At 30.8% G+C, this 14,105-nt stretch overlaps 2 protein-coding genes across 2 annotated transcripts; one reads left to right on the top strand and one right to left on the bottom strand.

The window, feature by feature from the left end:
• Positions 1 to 797: 797 nt before the first annotated feature.
• Positions 798 to 4,157, bottom strand: LOC114192738 (receptor-like protein kinase ANXUR2). Its single transcript, XM_028082536.2, has one exon. It carries the CDS (start codon positions 3,772 to 3,774, stop codon positions 1,177 to 1,179), a length of 2,598 nt encoding a protein of 865 aa, XP_027938337.1. The 5' UTR covers positions 3,775 to 4,157; the 3' UTR covers positions 798 to 1,176.
• Positions 4,158 to 10,592: 6,435 nt separating this feature from the next.
• LOC114192652 (1-phosphatidylinositol-4,5-bisphosphate phosphodiesterase epsilon-1, putative (DUF1685)) lies at positions 10,593 to 11,987 on the top strand. The gene is made up of 2 exons (XM_028082426.2): positions 10,593 to 11,295; positions 11,375 to 11,987. The coding sequence occupies exons 1-2, from the start codon at positions 10,749 to 10,751 to the stop codon at positions 11,452 to 11,454; spliced, it is 627 nt and encodes a 208-aa protein (XP_027938227.1). The 5' UTR covers positions 10,593 to 10,748; the 3' UTR covers positions 11,455 to 11,987.
• Positions 11,988 to 14,105: the final 2,118 nt, after the last annotated feature.

The raw sequence follows: 14,105 nt of genomic DNA, 5'->3' as shown, positions 1-14,105 counted from the left end.
AGACTATCGAAAAAAATCACACAAAGGAAATCAAATGTATAACTAAGGTATGATAAGACGAAAAATATCTTAGAGAACTAAGAAAACTTTTCAAATATCAACATATATACTTAATGGTTGAAAAATAACGAAAATTATTTTAATGAAACAAAAGAGTTCTTTAAATTAAACAAAAATTAATAATAATAATAATAATAATAAGTAAAGAATTTTTTTATATTACCTTAAATTGAGAGTATAAACATTCTCATGTGAAAGGAAAATTTATAATAAATAAAAATATTAAAAAATAATATAAATATTCAAATGTGAGGCATAATATTTTTTTTTATTAACATACATCATTTTAACATAATTACATAAAGGTTATGATAAGATAAAAAATATATTGGAGATGAGAATGAGTTTCATGACAAATGAAATAATTAAAAGAAAAAAAAATAGAAAAAAAAATAAAATATATATATATATATATATATATATATATATATATATATAGGAGTTACTTGATTAATTGTGAATATTTTAATAATTTAAACGAGAATGGAGATATGGCGGGGACGGGTATTATGGCGGGTATATGTACATCCCCATACCCATCCCCATACCCAACTGAAAAAGTCGGAGATTCCCCATACCCAGTCAATGCCGGGATTCCCCGTCAAAACGGGGACGGGTTCGGGCAATACCCACGGGGACGAGTTTATTTGCCATCTCTACATCAAATATTAAATTAAACAATTCTGAGAAACAATGCTGCACATGAAATAGAACAAATGAAAACTAAACATTAATTACGAATGATCCTACAACAATTCACAGCATGGAGTGATATACATAAAAAAGGAACCCCAAGTTCTTTCTATACAGAATCATCACAGTTCACACATACATAATCTGAATCCGAAACTGCTGATTTTTCAGACGACACAATACTGATCATTCACATATACTCATCTACATATAATATACCTAACAAGCAGGGTAAGCTTGCTTTTACTGACTTTTTGTACAACAAGTTGCTATTGGGCTATAGACAATCAAACATATGAGCTATTTAACGGGACAACTGGTAGAAGAAACGAAAGAAGTATGAAACTGTGTACAGTGTATTCTAAAACAAACGCTAAAAGCTGATTCTGTAATCCTGAACCTGGCTTCTATAGTGGTTTATGTTCATCGTCCTGATGGATTGGCAATTTGAGAGAAGATGACAGCAGAGTTATCATTACTGGGGTCTTGGCTAAGCCCTTTCTCGCTTTCAAGGCTGAGGTTTTTGTAATGAGCAGCCCTGTTATTGGTATTGTCTTCCAAGCTTACTTCTGAGAACTCACCTTCGTGATCTAGAGCAGCTGAACCATCTGTGCTTTTTTCCAAGTTGAGAGCGAATTCGAGGTTCCACAATAGGTCATTCATGGAGGGTCGTTCGAATCCAAGATCAGATACACATTTCTGAGCTGCATCAGCAAACTTGGTCAAGCTTTCAGGGTTCATCTTCCCTTTGATGCTGGGGTCAATGATGTCCTCAAGTGTTCCTCTTCTTATGTTGTACAATGCCCATTCCGCAAGACTTACCTGTTCCTTGGGAAGGTTAGGGTTGAGAGCAGGCCTTGCACAAAGGGCCTCAAACAGCACCACCCCAAACGAGTACACATCAGACTTCTCAGTCAACTGTTGCCTCCTGAAATATTCGGGATCTAAGTATCCAAAGCTACCCTTCACCACAGTACTGACATGACCTTGATTCATGTTTGGACCTGTTTTGGACAGTCCAAAATCTGAAACCTTCGCCACCCAGTTTTCATCAAGGAGAATGTTGGTTGTTTTCACATCTCTATGAATGATGGTGTATTTTGCTCCAGTGTGAAGGTAGTGAAGGCCTCTTGCGGCTCCTATGCAGATCTCCAACCTTTGCTTCCATGATAGCAGGTCCAATGGTTTGGTTCCCTTGTAAAGGTGTTCCCTCATGGTGCCAAGAGCCATGTAGTCATAAACCAGACACATCTCATCACCCTCCTCGCAAAAACCAATCAAGGACACCAAATGCTTGTGTCTCAACTTGGACAGCATCTCAATCTCTGTCTGGAACTCGTTCACTCCTTGTTCTGATTGCGGGTTCGATCTCTTCACTGCCACTTTGAACCCATTATCGATAACACCCTTATAAACCTTTCCAAACCCTCCCACCCCTATCACGTTAGATTCATCGAAATTCTTGGTTGCTTGCTTCATATCCTGTAAGGAGAAAAAGCGGCACAATCCTTGAGCCATGGCGGTTAGGTTGGCATGGCCCACACTCTTCCCTGATACTGTGGATTTGGTGCCTGCTGTCTGCGAATGGCCATAAAGAGGGAGCCAGCTGGACGTGGCGCTGTACGTCCCCGGAGTTCTCTTTTTCTTTTTCTGACGAGCAGCAACAATTATCAAAGCCACCAAGGCAAAACCTGCAGCACCCCCAGCAGTGCTTATAACAAAAGTCCTATTAGTCTCATGTTTGCTATGGAAAGTATTTGCCTTGCGCTCATATTGAATCAGCAAGTCAGAAGGTTGAGGATTGGGACCAGACAGGTCTGTGTCATTGAGCTTGAAGACCTCCACCCCGTTGAGTAACGCGTCGTAAAATTCTGGCTTTGATTCATTTGCAGGGTGCAAAGCAAGCCAGAGTTGATCATCACCTGGCCGATCTCTCACATATAATACATAATCCTTGTACGTTGGCACTCCTTTACCTCCGGACCACCCAATCACATCAGCAGCAGTCTCCGCTGTGCGGTTGTTGATGAAGATTTTGAAAACAATCTGATTCAATCTGGAATAGTGATACTCGCAGAAATGCAACCGGGTAAGATACATAGAATTCGGATCAACTTGGAATATCCATGTGAGATTGTAGCCCATGTTCATATTCTTATCGCCTCCCATGGATCGGGAAGTGGAGTAGATATCGACAGGAGCAATGGACTCTGGCAGGGTTTTGTAGTCGATTTTTTCATCCTTGGTAGCTTGGTTGGTGACACCAGTGGCAGAACCATAAATATAAGGCGTATCATCGTACCACATTCTGGATAGACCAGAATCATTATTTGGAGCTATGTATTGTCCTCCAACGTTTAACCTGAACATGGTCTGAAAATGCAGAGCGTTGGTCTCCATGGTTTGGCCGTCGAAGCCCAACAAGGGAGCCTCGTCAAACAACTCCGGCATTTCGACGAGCTGAATCCCATTAACAAAAGCAAAAGCTTTATCGTGCTTGGCAGAGGGCTTGAAGGTGACGGTGAGAGTGTCGGAATCCAAAGGCGCAAGGGAATACTCTCGGTCGAGGTAGGCCTGTGAGAGGGCTTGGCACGTGACGGAGGCGCTGAAGTTGGAAAGAAGCTTGAGGCTGTTTGCGGTGACGGAGAAATAAGAGTGAACGGAGTCGAAGGTGTCGTAAGAGGAGGGGTAGAAATGGAGCCTGAGCCAGTAACGTTTGTCACCTTGGATGGGGAACTTGTAGGATGTTTTGGTTTTGAAAATTCGTGCAGACATATATGGAACCTCGGACAAAAGCGAAGGGTCTTGGAAAGAGGCTTTGAACGTGAGGTCGTTTTTCGTTTTGAGGTACTTCTCGTCGGAGCTCCATTGTCTACCGTCGCTGTCTTTGCCACCGTTTTTGTCCAACCCACATCCCAACATCAAGGAATCGCTGCCACCTTCGTCTTTATCGGAGGAGGGTGCGGCTTTTAACAAGACAGGGAAGAAAAAGAGCAGCAAGAGACTCGCGCGGGTGTGCATGGATGAAGTGGAAGATGAGAGGATGAGGCGTACAGGAAAAGATTTTGTGTTGTGGCGTGATGAGAGAGGAACCAAAAAGGTGAATAAAAGGTGTTCTTTTTTCGTTTTCCTGTACGCCAGAATCTAACAATAAACTGTATTGGATTGGTGTCTGTTCTATGTGATGGAAACGATGGTTGCAACACTATTCCACCATCGCCGTGAATCGTTAATGCTGGTGTAAACGTTAAACCTGGATTGGTGGAACCGGCCCAAACCAGGCAAAGAAACACAACACGATCCTAAACTTTATTATTTAATATTATTTTCTTCAGGAGTTAGTGGTCTGGTTTGCTCCAGAATTCAGATTTCGGAAGATTTTTTTTTTTCCTTTCCGTTGTGCGCTTTTGGGAACTGATGATAGAGAGTGAGAATCGTAATTGTGCTTCCAGGGGTTGCGACATTTTTTGAATCCTAAACGGGCGAGTATGAGCTATTTTTAGCATTCCATATCCATACAATTTGGGAGTGACAATCTGTCATTTTTTGCTCACAGTATTAGATAGGAAAAATCAGCGACAACAGAAAATGTTTGCTTTCATATGAGTTAATTTTTGAATAAAAAAAATTGATTAAATAATATACAAAATCTTGTTTTCATACAATTTTAATATTGATAATCCCCGTATTACGTTCCAAGTGTATTGCTACTTAAACGTAGAACAAATATTTTACTTCTTTCTATCCGAACCAACCCTTTTATGATAACCCATATTTAGAAAATTTCTAATTAGTCAACTTTAATCCAATCTGATGATGATGATGATAGGAGAACCCATATTTAGTATACTAAATAAAAATTAAATGATTAAACCTTCTGCCACAATTATTATTAACCCAGTAGGATGAGTTCAGTTAATCAAGTAAGAAAATAGACAAAGTTTTCATGAGATCATAAATTATAACGTAAAATTGAATAGAACAAACCTTAAGTACCAGTCTTGTCCACTAAAGATTACGTGCATATTATATATATATATATATATATATATATATATATATATATATATATATATATATATATATATATATTAAACATTCGCTTAAATTTATAATTTGATAAAAAATTTAATGTGGACTTATAAAATTGTAAGAGTCATATTACAATATAAAATATGTTTAGGCCATATAATTATAAGTGTTGAAAACTCTTAGAGATTATCAAAATATGAGTGATATAAGATACATAATAAATATAAGAGATATGTTACGAGAGAATTTTATTATTTTATTTTATTCATAATTTTTTTTTATCTATCTATCTATCTATCTATCTATCTATATATATATATATATATATATATATATATATATATATAAATAATGTAGCGATATAAAGTGAAATAATTTTTCATGATTTTTTTTTCTAAAAATAAAATTATAAAATTATTAATTCGATAATTTTTCTTTTTCAAATGTGGATTTATAATTCAGTTCTTTTACCTATCATTTTAGGTTTCTCGAAAACTTTGACATTTTATCTTTTTTAATATCTTTGATAGAGATGTCAAAAAAAATTTGTATCAGCGAGTATCTGCGGATAAAGTCCACAACATGTATGAAATAGATATTGTAAATGGATACCCACGAATAACGGGTACGGGTATTTTTAATACTCGCATATTAACGGGACAGGTACATGTATCCTGTATCATAGTATCCGTACCCGTGGATACCCGTACCCGCTATACTCTAATTTAAATTAAAAAAAACATGATTAAAATATTAACATATTGATTTTGAATGATTTATTTTTTTATTCAATTAGTTTAAAAAAATCATTTTTTTGTAAAATGTCATTCAACACTAATTAAATGAGTTATTTGGACTTTTTTTAAAATCTATGAATGTTATGTATTTTTTTTATTTGAATTTACGATTAATATATGTTGTTAAATATTTATTTTTTATTATTTTTGTAAATACCTGCGGATATAAATACGAGTATGAGGCGAATAGGGTACAAAGAAGCTACTACCCGTACTCTACCCGCCCCGTTGGCATCCCTAATCTTTACCCAACTAACTAGAGATGGCAAATAAACCCGTCCCCGTGGGTATTGTCCGAACCCGTCCCCGTTTTGACGGGGAATCCCCGAATTGACTGGGTATGGGTATGGGGAATCCCCGATTTTTTCAATTGGGTATGGGGATGGGTATGGGGATGTACATATCCTCGCCATATTACCCGTCCCCGTTTAAATTATTAAAATATTCCTAATTAATTAAATAACCATATATATATATATATATATATATATATATTATTTTTTATTTATTCTAATTATTTGGTTTGTCATTAAACTAATTTTGCATTTCAATTATATTTTTCATCTTATCATAATCTTTATGTAATTATGTTCAAAAATATGTATGTTAATTAAAAAATTTTATGTCTCACATTTGAATATTTCTATTATTTTTTAATATTTTTATTTAATGTATATTTTTCTTTCACATGAAAATGTTTAATACTCTCAATTTAAGTATTTAATAGCACAAACATTTCGTTTACTAGGTAATATAAAAAAAATCATTTACTTATTATTCTTATTATTAGTTTTTGTTTCATTTGAATAACTTTTTTATTTCACTAAAACATTTTTTGTTATTTCTCAACTACTGAGTATATATGTTGATATTTGAAAAGTTTGCTTAGATCTCTAAGATATTTTTCAACTTATCATACCCTTAATTATACATTTGTTTTCTTTTGTGCGATTTCTTTCAATAGTCTCTCAAATTGTTTGTAAACATTTTTTAATTTTTTAATATTTTATTTCTTGTTTATTTTCATTATGTATAATACTATTTCGATATATTTTATTTAATTATTTTTTATTTTTTAACTCATTATCAATCATACTATAATTTTTTCACTATAATTATATAAATAACTTTTATTTACTACAATATAAAAATTTAATGTAATTGTCATTAATATTTTTTTATCACCATCCAACATAATTGAAGTTCAAAAGATACAAGATCTATGTTAAATTTTATTATTATGATTATTATTTGTTCTTTGTATCATTTTGATTAAGTAATGTATTATAACTTTTATTAGTGTATAAAAAAGAGATTCATTAGAATTTAAAATATTGAAGTAAACAAACATTTAAAATATATTTTAATTTTAATATTTGTTTCCTTTTATATTTTTTTTAAAAGTATTTTTAAATTTCATCAACTAGGTTTCATTAATGTTTGCAAATTTAATAAATGTGTTGGTTCTCATAAAATTTTATATGGTATTATAATCTAAAATGTAAATAATTATAATTTATTTTAAACTTTTATTATGATTATTATTTGTTCATCAAATGATGTATTATAACTTTTATTAGTATATAAAAAAGATATTCATTAGAATTTAAAATATTGAAGTAAACAAACATTTAAAATATATTTTAATTTGAATATTTGTTTTTTGCTTATACTTTAAAAAAAATATTTTTAAATATTATCAACTAGGTTTCATTAATGTTTGTAAATTTAATAAATGTGTTGGTTCTCATGAAACTTTATTTGGTATTATAATCTAAAATGTAAACAATTATAATTTATTTTAAACTTTTATTATGATTATTATTTGTTCTTTGTATCATTTTGATCAAATGATGTATTATAACTTTTATTAGTGTATAAAAAATATATTTATTAGAATTTAAAAGATTGAAGTAAACAAACATTTAAAATATCAATTATGTTCTTTGTATCATTTTGATCAAATGATGTATTATAACTTTTATTAGTGTATAAAAAAAGATTTATTAGAATTTAAAAGATTGAAGTAAACAAACATTTAAAATATATTTTAATTTGAATATTTGTTTTTCTTTTATATTTTTTAAAAAATATTTTTAAATTTTATCAATTATGTTTCATTAATATTTGCAAATTTAATAATTGTTTTAATTCTCATGAAATTTTATTTGGTATTATTATATAAAATGTAAACAATTATAATTTATTTTAAAGTATTTGATATGGAAGAAACAATCATCATTCTAATATTGAATATTTGATAATATTATGTTTCCTTTATCATAAAAATTTTATTATTTTATAAAAATTAATTAAAATTAATATTGAAGTAGTAAGAAAATGAATATGGGTATGGGTACGAGGTTATACCCGGTGGGGATGGGGATGGGTCAAAAGTTTAATACCCGTTGGGTTTAGGTATGGGGATGAGGATGAATTTTTTTTACGGGGATGAGTATGGGATAGCGAAACCCGTGCCCGCCCCGCCCCGTTGCCATCCCTACAACTAACATTATTTCCTAATAGATCATTAGAAGATTTAATTACATTTTATATACAAGATCATTAATCCTAAATTGCTGGGATAAATAACTTACGATATAAAAATATAACATAAATCAAGTTCTTTAATTGAAATTTATAAAAAAAAATTAAATAGAAAAAAAAGGTTAAAATTTATTTAAAAAATTTTAAAATATAGCAAAATATATAATTTTATAATTGAAATTTATTAAATTTTGAAAATAGAAAAAGTTTTCTAAAAAAAGTTTTATTTTAGAAGAAATACAAAATTTCCTTCTCTTATAAAAGTTTAATTTTCAAATTTATAGAAGTTTTATTTTAAAAAATTCGTTTTGATTTCAGTAATATTCAATTTTATGTTAACAATCAATAACAAACATAATTTAGGGAGTTTTTCTTGCATAATACATTTTTATTTATTGGCTTTAATATATATTTGGTCCTTATTTTTATTTAATTTAGTCCTCATTTTTGTTTTGTGTTCAATTAGGTCCCATTTTCGTCAAATTTTGATCAATTTAGTCTTTTTTTACTAACGGTATTTAAATAGTTCACGTTTTTCAACCATGCAGGTCACGTGTCAACTACTATTCCTTTTCTTTTTTTTTTTTCTGTTCATTATTCGGTCAACCAAGCAACACAATTGAGAATCAATTAGTAACTTAATTAACATAAATAAGTTAGTAATCAAAATGAATTAAAGAGTGATTGACCGAATAATGGATCCATAAGAAAAATTATAAATTGAGACCAAATATCTGGTTATTAAAACTTTTGTTTCACATTACCTGTAACATTTATTGTTTTAACTAACGATTTATGATGACTTTAGCATCAAATGAGTTTTACATGTACACCTCGATCTGTTAATAAATATGCACATCAAACGAATAATATTAGACAAGACTTAAAGGACTTAGAAATTATTTAACTAAATATTCAACCCTACATCCGAAAGTATAATTCTTGAAAATAATATATTAATATATGGGTATGGTAATTTAGTTATATATATATATATATATATATATATATATATATATATATATATATAATTCTCATCTCATATTTAATTAAAAAAAATAAATATTATTTATATTCATTCTTATTAATCGAAGTAGTTTTCGTCACTAGAGGGTCGAATAATACTAATATTTGTCATTGTTTTCCACTTCATTCTTATTAATCAGAGTGGAATTTCACTGCATATAGTTGCTATTGTATATGCTATATTTTTTTTTCCCGATTAATACACTCTTATAATAATAGAACAAGCAATTATATAAAGAAATCACAAACAGACATGATTTGGAGAGTTTTTCTTGCATAATACATTTTTATTTATTTATTTTTCGTAATCGATAACGCGTACACGCGTACATTCTAATATATATAACTTTGATGACTTTCACTTAACATTGAATTAACTTTTTTAATTAAAAAACAATGGAAATGAAAGTTAATATAAAAACTATATTTTTTTTTTCTTCACTTCTTTCCTATAAAATATTTAATTATCTACTCTTTCTATTTATTTATTCTCTCTTTCCATTTCATTTAACTTCAATCAATTTCATTTTCACTCATTTTTCACACATTTATATTCTCTTCCACCCTTTAAATTTCTTTAATTCCGACCAACAAAGGTTATGGGTAAGTTTAGTAAAAATTCAGTCATTCAGTGATGATTTTTTTCAAATCCTAAATATTTTAGAAAATTTATATGCACTACTAAGAAATTAAATAGTTGCAATTAGCTTGAAAAGAATTCAATAAAAAAATTAATGATTTATCGTACCAAATAAATCTAGTAATATAATGTTATATTTTTTTTTTTTTTATAGCTGATGAACAATATTCTTGCAATCTTAAAACCTTGTTTTTCAAGTTAAAAAAAAATAAGTTTTTTACTTTAACGAGAAATTTTATATGGTCTTTTAAATAACTATTATAAATTTATAATAATTTTATGTATTAAATTCTGTAATATGTGATAATATAAAATTATGTTACTTAATTTTTCTGATTTTTTTTAATAAAAAACTAGTTTTTTAATAATAATTAGAAATAAATTTTCCCAAAAATCCCTATTCATCGAAAACTAAATAATTTGTTATAGAACTAGAATGATGTTAATAAGAAGCTTTGTATTTCATTTTGTGGTTGATTGTGATTATAATTTTACTTACCTAAACATTAATGACAAACAATTTTGGCATGAATTTAGCGAGTAACAGTATGTGGTGATGATTTAAAACACAAAAGTGAAGAAGAAGATCGAAGTGGAGAGACACGTGAGTTGAATTATTGTTACGTATGATCCCAAAGATTCCACCAGAATGTAGCAACGCCCTTGAAAAAAGCAGAAGATGCAACATAGCCTACTAAATATTGCTCCTAAAATGTTGGCGCTGACAGTTACAAATGGACGGTGGAAACTGAAAGCCCCAACTCAAAACCCGCCAATATTAGAACACACTATCCTCTTCCTTTTCCCTGTCGCACTCCACCAACAATTCATTAATTTATCCACCATAATCCGTTTACCTTTCACGGCGAGGCCACGCAAGGCGCCTCCCCCTTGCCGCCTCCGCCGTCACAACCACCACATCAATTTCAATTCCTCCACAACCACCCTCTGCGATGGAGATCCATCACCATCACCATCATCATATGAGAGAGGAAAAGCAGATGGAGATTCATCACCACCACCATCATCATCATCATCATCATAATCATCATAACGAGATGGTGGTGTCATCTTCCTCTTCTTCTTCCTCATCGCCGAGTGAGTCAGACGAGGAGTTGCAACACATGTTGTTGGCGCCACCATTGTGGAAGAAGAGGTTGTCGAAGCAGTTATCGATGTGCGAGAAGCCAAGGGACATTGCATGGGAAAGAAGGCGGATGCAGGAGCGGCGGAGAAGTTCGACGGTATGTGATGATTTGACCGACGAGGACCTGAATGAGCTTAAAGGGTGTATAGAACTTGGATTCGGATTCAACGAGGAAGACGGTCAGAGACTGTGTAACACCTTGCCCGCACTCGATCTTTATTTCGCTGTCAACCGCAGGTTGTCTCCTAGCCCTGTCTCCACCCCTCAGAGTCGTTCCTCTTCCCTCGGAGGTCGTTCTTCCTCGTTTGGAAGCCCTAGAAGTGACTCTGACTCTTGGAAGATTTGTAGCCCAGGTCCCTTTATCTTCTTCATTCAACATTCATTATTCATTATTCACTATTATTGCTTTAAAGTACAATCTTTTTTTTGCAGGGGATGACCCTGAACATGTGAAGACCAAGTTAAGGCATTGGGCTCAAGCCGTAGCCTGTTCTGTGATGCAATCATCTTGAGAAAATAACCTGTGGGATGTTCTGTACAGAGAAGGGACGAAACAAAAACAGAAAAAAATAATAAAAGAAGAGACTTTGCTTAAACTGTATTACGATTATTCCTTGGGAAGGGATTTTTTGACGGAGGCTAACAGATTCACTTTGCTGGGTCGAATTTGGAATTTGGTTAGAGCAGAGGCATGGACGCAATTATGATGAACCCAGATTTCTTGAGCGATTTTATTTATTCTGTTTTTGATGTTCTAATCCTAAAGTGTCCCTGGCAGAGTGTATTTGAATTCCTATAGCTATTTTTTGGATGAAATGGTAAAAAGTAAAAAAACAATAGCAAAGTGGGTTCAGTTCAGGATAAGAGCTCTCACTGTGAAGACACTTAAGAGATTTCACACCAATCATGAGTATATACATAAATATATATGTATTAATAGATGATCAGTGTTACGCCCTTTCCTTAGCTTAGGACATCCTTTCACATGTTGTGACTTGATTGTAAAACATAAACTTGCAAAAATGTAATTGTTGATTATGGCGTACTCATTTTCTTTCCCCCAATCCCTTTTTCTTCTATTTTCTCCATTCTTTTCGTGGTGAAACCCAAATTAATTGTCCTATCCATACATAAAAACGATTTTTTAGTCGAAATACCAAAATATTAAAAATTTACTACTTCTTTCAGAAAGAAGAAAATAAAATATTATATATATTTTCTGTAAAACGTAAAACTTAAAATAAAGAGAAAAAAAATATCTTATAAAGAATTCAATGTAAAGAGGATATTTTTATTAACATTAAGACATGTTTAAATTTATACAATACCTATATTTGTCATCCATATTCACTAGATTCAATCTTCATTACAATGGGAAGAGATCTCATAAGAAGCAACTGCTAATTATGTATATTATAATTTTTCTAGATTAATACACTTTCATCACATAACGAGTAAGAAAACAAAAATTATGCAAAGTGTTTAATAAAGTGTTGTAAACTCTTATCGAACACAGCTTTTTGTTTTTATTTTTACCTACAAATAAAACTTGAAGCTAAATATGTAAAATGGGTATACAACTTCATAAATGCAGCTAAATTGTGGTGATCTGAAGAAATTTCCTTGCAGTTGGGTGGCCATAATAAATATGATAAAGAAAAGAAGTTGTCATGCTGTGGAGAATGGTTCATGCAACCTAGATTTCAACTAAAATAAGTTTTACCCCAAAATTTCAATCCATTTCTTCGTATATATTTTAGTGTAGTTAAAACTAATATATAATTGATATTTTAAAAAATGACATGATTTGTTATAAGTATATTATTTTTGTTCGTAGTGATTTGATCATTAGTAAGTTTAGTCACTTCAAAAGATTGAATCTACGATCATTCATGGCTCGTGAATGATACTTGTAGCACTCATTTCAACTTAATTTGTAAATAAAAGGAGTTTCTAAGTTTAACCCAATCATTTGATAACCTGGTTTTAAGATAATATGACTATTAAATAAATAAAATTTTATATTTATAACATAAAAGAGATAATTAAGTGTAAAATAATCATTATAGGAGTGTAAAAAATATTGGTATCAAAATATTGTGATGGTTCTTAAAAATTTCTTCACACGAGCATTTCATGATCCTTTGGGCTAAAGATGACAACAGGTCGGGTCGGGCACAGATAGTGTCTATCCGACCTAAACAAAAAAATTCATTTGTTACATGTTTCGTTATCCACGCTGATATCCATTTAAAAAATATTCTTGGGTATTTTAAAATTCACTAATATCCGTGGATACCCGCAAATATTTAAAAAATATATTTTATAAATTTTTAAAATTAAATTTATATAAAATTACAAAAAAATGTAAAATAAAATGTAAAATAAAATAAAATAAATATTAATTTAATTTGATCTAATAAAATATAATTTTAATTAAATTTAACTTAATAAAACATAATTTTAATTTTAATTTTTTATAGATAATAGGTATCCGCAAATGAGGATAATATGATGCTTGTACCCGACCCGTTTATAAATAGGTATTAAAATACTTGATATCTGTTACCCGTGAATAACAAATATCCACAGGTATTAATTATTTGTCATGGATTCTATCTGTAGATATTCTCGGATACAAATATTTTTATCATCCCTAATTTGGACTAATGAAGATTGAACTTTATTATTTAGGTCCATATAACTAAACCCTAAACCCTAAACAATAATATGGGTTGTTTATTCATTGCACTCCCTCTTTTATTTTTGCACTTCCATATATGTGATGTAATGATAATTTTATTCTTTCTTTCTCCCCTGCTCCAGCCATGTATCCAGCGGTGGTGCACCTATTTACTTCCAGTGCCACCTTTAGATCTACCATATGAGAAAGGAAGGAGAAGAACAGAAAAAAGCATAGGATCATAGGATCATACTATGGAAGAAAGGAACATCATTCTAGAATGATCTTTCGAAACATCTGAAAATTATTTTTCTAAATATGTTTTAAATTTATAATGTAATTTTGGATTCAGATTTTTTTCAATGTATATTTCAAAATGCATTATTTTTAAAGCATTCAGAATTCTGTAATTTAGAAAGTATTATGGACTTCTTATGATGCTCCCGATGGTTTAATTTTGCTCAAGTATTTATATCGGAC

This window comes from Vigna unguiculata, chromosome 7 (genome assembly GCF_037176805.1).
Source record: "Vigna unguiculata cultivar grain cowpea cultivar isolate G323 ecotype 2 chromosome 7, ASM3717680v1, whole genome shotgun sequence".
Classification (NCBI taxonomy): domain Eukaryota; kingdom Viridiplantae; phylum Streptophyta; class Magnoliopsida; order Fabales; family Fabaceae; genus Vigna; species Vigna unguiculata.
This window is presented reverse-complemented; position numbering and strand designations above follow the sequence as displayed.